Source organism: Branchiostoma floridae, chromosome 6 (genome assembly GCF_000003815.2).
Source record: "Branchiostoma floridae strain S238N-H82 chromosome 6, Bfl_VNyyK, whole genome shotgun sequence".
Lineage (NCBI taxonomy): Eukaryota > Metazoa > Chordata > Leptocardii > Amphioxiformes > Branchiostomatidae > Branchiostoma > Branchiostoma floridae.
In genome coordinates this window covers 24,913,335-24,921,671 of record NC_049984.1, presented here as the reverse complement: position 1 = coordinate 24,921,671, position 8,337 = coordinate 24,913,335, and the positions used below count along the sequence as shown (strand labels likewise).

The 8,337-nt window shown below is 43.1% G+C and overlaps 1 protein-coding gene across 4 annotated transcripts in view; it reads left to right on the top strand.

Moving 5' to 3' along the window:
• The window catches only part of LOC118417185 (breast cancer anti-estrogen resistance protein 1-like), a 40,261-nt gene extending 34,563 nt beyond the window's left edge, over positions 1-5,698 (top strand). For all 4 annotated transcript variants that reach the window (XM_035822631.1, XM_035822629.1, XM_035822630.1 and 1 more), the window contains exon 3: positions 2,387-5,698. In XM_035822631.1, coding sequence (XP_035678524.1) covers positions 2,387-4,621 — 2,235 coding nt within the window. In that variant the 3' untranslated portion in view covers positions 4,622-5,698. The remainder of the gene's footprint in view (positions 1-2,386) is intronic.
• The last annotated feature ends 2,639 nt before the right edge of the window (positions 5,699-8,337 follow it).

The window sequence follows — 8,337 nt, the reverse complement described above, 5'->3', positions numbered from 1 at the left end:
GAACTTAACTCTTTTATTGTGACGTAATACTTGACACTGGAATGTCTTCGAACGTGAAACGTTCGTTACGCATCCTAGCACATACCACGATAGGTTAAGTTCGGATTGCACTGACTCTGCGTAGTTCATAGGGCACTGATAGTATTCATTTCATTTTGTACTGACAAAGACGACAGATGGTCGTTGAAACGTTAACGGAAGAATCAAAGAAAACTTTGCTCAAATAACAACTGCTGTCTTTTGTTTGAAGAATACCAATGTCAGTTCCACAGTCAAAACAGGATTCAAGCCAGCCACAACACACAAATATGAAAGGAACATGTATAGTTTTGACATGTTTTCTAAATACTAGATCCTAATATGTGTCTTTGCCCTATGAAACCAACAAGGATATTGGAAAAGGTTATCGTACGCACGGATTTGAAAGAAAAAAAGGTATTTTGTTACAGGTGTTAGTTACTTGTTTGTGTTGCCTCAGGTGTATGGCATACTTCGCTAACTCTGTAGACATTCTCCAAACCATTGCTTTAGAACAACAGCAATGATCCGTTGCCGATTGGAGGCAATACAAAATCACCGATCTGTGTCATTCTGTGATACACCCAAAGGAACTTTTCTCACACTTGTAGATCAATAATGTGGGCAGGAGAAATTCCTTGAAGTGAATGGAGATTTCTTGAGTATGCTTTAGAGGTTTGATGGTATTTTCCCAGGTACATCTGTACACTGGGTGCGGAAACGGGGTCCAATGTACACTGTTGACACAACACATACTTGAAACATACTGTACAAACAGGCCGCCACTTAGGTGTATCTTCCCTTTCTTCACCCAAGATGTGGTTTCGGAAGGAATTCTCGTGTTTGCCTTCTTACGCTGTTTACCGTAGTTTTTCTGGTCGCCTCTTTTTCTGTCCTCCGTCACCTTGAATACTTCCTGTTAAACACAGGAAGACGGGACGGACGTCAAATGTGTTTGGCAACCAAATTCTTTTTGACGAAGATCATCGATGGTGTAGCCTGGTTTAAAAGCTGTATAATTGGGCTGTATAGAAGGGGTGACGCTAATTAGCAGTCCTAAAGCAATTATGCCCGCAAATGGAGCGTAATTGATGACTGAGGAGAAGCCAGGTGTTTTATCAGAACAGTAACAGTCCCACTTCTGGGCAGTGGTTCGGCTTAATTTAAACTGGAGGAAAATCTTGAAGAAACAGAAATATCCGTCTCATTTTATCAATCGTACACACCTACATGTTTGTTGTACAGGTAACCAAATCATATTTCCATCTGGGCATACAATTATTCAAATCGAAAAACTGGAGTCTTTTTATAGACTTCCTCGAGAACTAACGTGCTTTGAAGAGTTAAAGTATAGTATTTCTACACTGTCATGGACTCATGTCAGGCACCCCAATTACGATGTTGAGTGATATACAGGTGTTTGACCATTTTGACCAGCAGTAAAGAACGAAGACTTAAATTAACATCGTAAGATTGGGCAAATACCTTAAAGTGTTAAAGCATTGTGAAAAGTTGCATTAAAGACACATCAAGATAATTTCAAAGCCGTTAGAAAATAATCTTAAAGCTGTTACAGCCATAAACGACTGTCGTTAAAATTGTGACAGCGTATAGAAGTCCCATTGTGAGTCGTCGAATCTTATTATCCTACGGAATGTTCGTAATGATAGGCTATGATAAAGAAGGTGGAGCTTTGATATAAGGTGTCACCAAACAATACCCAGATTTGTCGGACTAACTACTACCTTGGAACACTGTCCTTTTCTGAGTGGTCAGCCGGGTTTTGAAAGATGACCTGTATGTGGAAGAATGTAGGTAATGACGGGGTAGGAGCGCTTGTAGGTAGTGGTTATCGCAAGTTTGCCCAAATGAGTGGTTTATGGAAGGCAGCTGGCCTCCATAGGAAATCCTGACCACTTTTCACTTCTTCCTTATTGCCTATCATAGGCACTACTTACAGTAATAGAATTCTGAACAATAAACAAGTAAAGAACAACAAGTTAAGAGCAATAAAGAAATCATGCCCCACATTATAGTCTCAAGAGAGAACAATGAACTAAACATAAATTTTTCCAACTTTGTCTGTTGAACACCTTGATTTCAGGGTTCCAAGAGTCCCCAAACCCCCATATTTTTCCCAACTACATGTATTTCTGTACCTACATTGTGGTTGTGTGTTGCAGTTTCGGGAAAATCTGTGTACTTTAATTGAATTCGTTTCCATCATTGTTTTTGTTGTCCTCTCTCGGAAAAAATGATAATCCAATAGAGTGAACTTGCAAATGTGCATATTCTTGGAACTTAAGTTTTGCTGTAGATTACATCAAGTGCAATCTTTTGCTGACCTTTAACCTCTCTGTTGACCCAGGTGGTGACCCCCAGACGAGTAGGACAGGTGTACCACTACGAGTCTCCGACCAAACTGGAGCAGGAGACCTACGACACCCCTCCCCAGCGCAGCCAACAGGCCGCTCTCCACAACAGGCAACACTCCGGGGGCCCGCAGGAGTTCTACGACACCCTGCCCAAGAGAGAGCAGAGGCCCGACATCTACGACAGCCCCTCCAAGATGTCCTCCAAGCCGCCTTCGGAGACGTACAATTCGCCGCGATCCAACAGATCGAGCATGGAGATCTTAGACACGTACGACATGCCAAAGTCCAACAGATCCAGTATGGAGATATTAGACGTTTATGACATTCCCAAGTCGGATAAGCTGGCGTTCGAGCCGACTGAAGTGTACGACGTTCCCAAGTCTACGCTAGGCGGCAGTGAACTCGGCATGACGTACGACACTCCGCCCCGACTGAAGCGAACCCAACGGCTTCCGAGCGACCTAGAATATGATGTGCCAGACTCTCCGAAGAAGAAATCGATGGATCCAGAGGAGGTTTATGACAAGCCTCCCCCTCCTAAGGAGGCGTATCCGCAAGATGTGTACGATATTCCAATGAACAACGCGCCTGCCGAGATCTATGACGTTCCCAGCAAGGACGCGGGAGTCAAAGTCATGGCTGTTCCACCGCAAAAGGCGGGACACACGGAGGATGACTATGACGATTACGTGTACGACGTTCCACCGCAGGTGTCGCGAGATCAGCCAAACGGTACGACGACTTTCACAAGCTCCCGGCGCTCCCTTGATGAGGTGGACAGCGGTTTCAACAGGCTATCGGTTTCAACGACATCGTCTACATCATCCGAGTCTCTTACCATGATACCGCCTGGTAAGGAACTGAACCTTGACCTGCACGCTGCCATGGACTTGTTGGGAAAGCTTCAGAGCGAAGTCGACTACGCGGTCTCGCGATTGCTCAGCTTCGTCAACAAGGACTGGCGCAAGAAAGAAAGTATGGAGAAGAACGGCGCGGAGGTCAAGACAAACTGCCTAAAGGTCAAGATGGCGTTAGGAGAGTTCATTGAGTTCGCACACGGTGCTATTGCCAACTCCATGAAGGCAGCTGACCGAAGCCTGCACAAGAAGTTGTCGCGGCATCTCATGCCTCTGCAGGACACGCACGACGCTCTCGTGAAGACAAGCAAGGCCCTCGAGGCTAACGATTGGTCGATGGACTGTATGGTTAAGAACCAGATCACGACGGTGCCGGACGACTTGGACCAGTTTGTGTCAGCGTCCCGCGGCGTGCCAGAAGACGTGAAGCAGCTTGCGTCCTTCATTCACGGGAATTCGCTCCTCTTGTTCAAACGTGCCAAGACGGTGGCAGAAATGGCGAAACAGCAGGGTTCTCCCCCGCTATCTCCCGATGCGGACAAGCCAGCTCTCAAACCGAAGCCGGTGTGGCTGAAGAGAGGGGACAGTGCCGACGGGGAAACATCATCGAAACCCACCAGAGAAAGTTCAAAGAAAGAAGTCCAGTCTCGCCCCCTCCCTGCGCCGCCGCCTCAAGAGAAGAGCTCAGACAACGACTCGTGCATCGCCGACACCGAGGAGGAAGAAAACCTGTACGAAAACGACAGCAAAGACTGGATGGAGGATTACGACTACGTCCACCTGCAGGAAAAGGAGGCCTTCGAACGTCAGCAGCGCAAACTGCTGGAGCATCAGAGGGTGGAGAAGGAAAACATGGAGAAAGACCAAGTCCACCAGTTTGAGAAACTTGAGCAGGAAGTATCCAGGCCTGTGGAGTCCCACATGAATAATTGGACACCCCCAGCCAACCTGGGGCCCACGCGACTCTGCCGCACAGACAAAGAACTCCTCGTGTTCTACAGCCAACAGATGAACTCTCACGTGACAACGCTACTGAACGCCATCGACGCGTTCTTCACGTGCGTGGAGAGAAGCGAGTCGCCCAAGATTTTTGTTGCACACAGCAAGTTTGTCATCCTGGCGGCACACAAGCTGGTTTTCGTGGGGGACACTCTATTCCGTTCCGTGGAACACAATGACATTCGCAATAAGATCATGCACTGCAGCAACTTGCTGTGCGACACGTTGAAGATGGTGGTCGGCGCTACGAAAACGGCGGCACTACAGTACCCATCGGTCGCAGCCCTACAGGATATGGTAGATCGCGTGACGGAAATTTCTCACGCGTCACAACAACTAAACATTACAGTTGGCCAGGCAGCCACATTGTAGCCTAGCTAGCGTAAGCCTGTACAGTACTTACAAAAATATTGCTGTGTAAATGGGACACGTTTCCCAGATATTATCCACAATGAAAATGGTATTTACTTACCAAGAATTTTGTGAAGGGTAAAAAAAATGTACATAGGAGAGATCACGCTCAAGCTTAAAAGTTGCATTTGAACATGTTGTGCTCTATCTTTGTTTTGTGAGAAAGAGAAAATTTATTGAAAGAAATGTATGTTTTGTGCAAAAATACTACTTATGATACAAGGATGATCATGAAAGTATAAGAACACGTTCAAATTGGAATATAGAACCTAAGTACTTAACTAATCTAGACTATTTTTGAGGAAGAAAAAGGTGTGAAAGCAGAGAGTTTGTATCGGAAAAAAAATTACCAGATTTGTGGTTGCATTTTGAGAGTTTGAGATAAGATGCAATATTGAGAAGTTTTTGGCAATGCCAATGGGGCAAAGCCATTTAATTGAAAGTCTTTGAGATCTAGGCATAGGGTAAGCCAAGATTGCAATGTAATTCTTTAATGATTATGAATGTTTGTAAATCAGTGTATATATAAGCCTAACACAGTTATGTTGAAGTTTTCCTTTTGTTTTTTGCATCACTTAAAGTTTCCACTTTAAAAGAGAAAGCACAGAAGAACCATGAGATTCTTAAGGTGTCAGAACTTAAAATCTCAGAACTTAACGCATCTTAGCACTGTACAGACGATCTCTAAAAGACTAAAGCACTGTATGCCATCTGTGGAGAGAATGAAACTAAGGTACTTTTTTCCGTGCCAGGCAGTCTCTTGTAGAAAGAGCTTTGATTAACGGAGCTTACAACGAAGTGGCTATCGATGTAATCCAGAGGGGTACATGGACAATTTCTTGAAGGATTCTCTGATTATGCCTAAGAGATTCATAATTCCATGTTAGTTAATGGAATGACTTGTTTACAAACACTGTACCCTAGTTGGTTGACATTGGTAGTTGCAAAGTGGGGTTGGTAGTCTTGTAGAACTTTCACACATTCTCTCCAGCTGTATATGGCACTGCTAATCACAGAATAATAAAATGTTAATATTGAGTACTGTGTTGGCTGTTTTTTTATGAATGCTTATCAGTGTAGACTATAGACTCATCCGGACTGTCCATCACAATTAGCAGTTCAACCAATGAAAGCATGGCATTTGGCAGTTCAACCAATGATAGCATGACAATTAACAGTTGAGCCAAGGAGGTGAATTTCATAGCCTTGGTTCAACCAATAAGAGAGTGCAAATATTTGACAGATAGGCAGCCACTATCTCATTGGTCGAGCAGATACTTGCCATGGTATTTTTCTTTTTGTAAGTGCTTATTGTGATGAACAGTTAGGTCTGCCCCATTTTACACCTAACATCTATTCATTTTAATAAAGGGAAATGTATAGACAACTTCATTCATTCATTTATATAAAAGTTACGACAAACACATTGAATTTTAATCTTACATTTGTAATGTGATTTCAAGTGTAGTAGAAGGGTTTGTTTGGTCTCCAAGCAGAGGTTAGGGTTCTTTTTTGGCGTCGTTTTATGCGTTTTTGCCGGGCTTTCCATTTTGTCAGCTTTCAGTTTGACCAACGGACAAAGACAACCTAACAAAATTGAAAGCCCGATAAAAACGCCAAAAAATGACGTCTAAAACAAGTCGGAGCATAACCTGTGCTTGGAGAGTTAAGATTTTGGCGTCACCTCATTGACGGAGCCACAAGTGGCCCGAACGTTCAGTGGATAATACACGCTTCACTGAACGTTTACCACATTAGTAGGGGACCATTATTCAATGACGATTGGTAAAATTAACATTATAGATATTGCTATACCGGTATACCAGAAATAAACTTATATCAGAACACGAATGTCGCTATACAAGCCACTAAAACAGTACAAAATAGAAAGTAGGTTAAAGTCGCCTAAAAACAGCCGGCGGGGCCTAACCTCTGCTTGGAGAGAAGTAGTCAGACTACCGTATATGTGGATCTATTACATTAGCATAAACGTTGTTCTTTGTACAGTTTCTGACCTAGAAGAGGGTGAAGCCTGTCATGGTTATCTTCGATTGCTTTTCTCTGTCTGCCAGTCTAAAAATAGACGTTTGTATACATGACAACAGTCACCTTCACGATGGAGGTCACGTGTGTTCCACACCTTATTCGCGTTCCAGAACTCCGGAACGTCACTAAGGTGTTCCACGCCTAGTAAACCGGATGAAAATAAACATCTGTAGTGTGGAAAGCCTTTTGGACATTGTTGAAATCAATACCGCGACTTGTGTAAATCTGGGAATGTATGTAAGTACATACATACTACAACTGTAGTACACTACGTTTTTGGCTAGCTGTAGAAAATAACAAAACAAATTGGTGTAACTACGAGGACTCTACGAGGTATCTTCGAACAGAATCTTTTTCGTCTTCATATTCTGGAGGTGGGAAAGAAAGGGACGAATAAGTTTGTGCGGGAGCTTGCATTTGTTGTGTTTCTTTGTCGTCATTTTCGCCACTTTAAATCGATTCTCAGGTAACATGTACATGCATTGGCATAATACCGGTAGTAAGACTTATACCGGTAGATTAAAAATACTGGAACTTAAAGAGATCTACACGTGCAACAATAGTTATTTCTGAGCTGTGCACACTTCAGACATCTAGGTGTCCAATACATCATTTACAAAGCATCGATAACAATGCATTCAAAGACAACAAGGCCAAAAGTTTTCAGTATCTTTTTCGGGGTAGGCAGCTCGTCGTGGGACGAACACACTGTCACATTCATTGCCAAATTTATAGATCATGATTACACATGCTCACGGCACAAGACAAACATGATTCAACAACAATCTTGAATTTCTGTTGGTGACCTACAACTCATGTAAAAGTGTGAAGAACCGTTGCATAATAGCCCGGATCTACGACTGAATGGGCAAAATTGAACGTACGCAGCCATTTTCCTGCCATTTTTATATCTACGCTAGCAGTGAAGTGTTACATCATAGCGGTTGTGACGGATAGAAGTTGCATGAAAATTCTTGACAGTATACGTCCGTTTTCTCATGACATTTTGTATGCTCATGCAGGTTTATGTTTTATGCATTTACTGACAGAAAAGGAAGGAACATCAGAGGATGTATAAATGTACATAGCGGCAGTTAATTGTGCCGTGTTTCTTCCTACCGGTATTTTTTACCCCCTCCCAACCACGCGCCCGTTCGCCGTGTAATTCCGCGGCGTGTTACAATTACAATATTACGCTTTTAGCAGGACAAGAGTGGCAGAAAAGTTACACAGAAGAAGTGGCAAGGGTAACCTATAACAGCAACATGTAACTGGAGAAAATGATGCGTTGACAATTTGTCAAATCAGTATGGCTAGAGAAATCGTCGTAAACGTACCGGTATTATGATAATAGATGTTACCGTATCAACTAACAAGACCTTTTCCCCATTACTATGAAATGAAATTGGCATTGCAGTTCGAAACACCACTTTGCCCCAAGAGCTATCTACAACTCGAAAATCACGACCATGGCCTGTTAAGAACATGATATGAAATATCAAAAAACACCCTCCGATTTAATTTGGGAATTCCATTATTATTTGGGAGTGACCTTCCAGATCTCAGCAACCGTACACCCAGATGGGCTGATATCATAAGCTGTAAGTATAAATGATGTAAGAAATACAAGC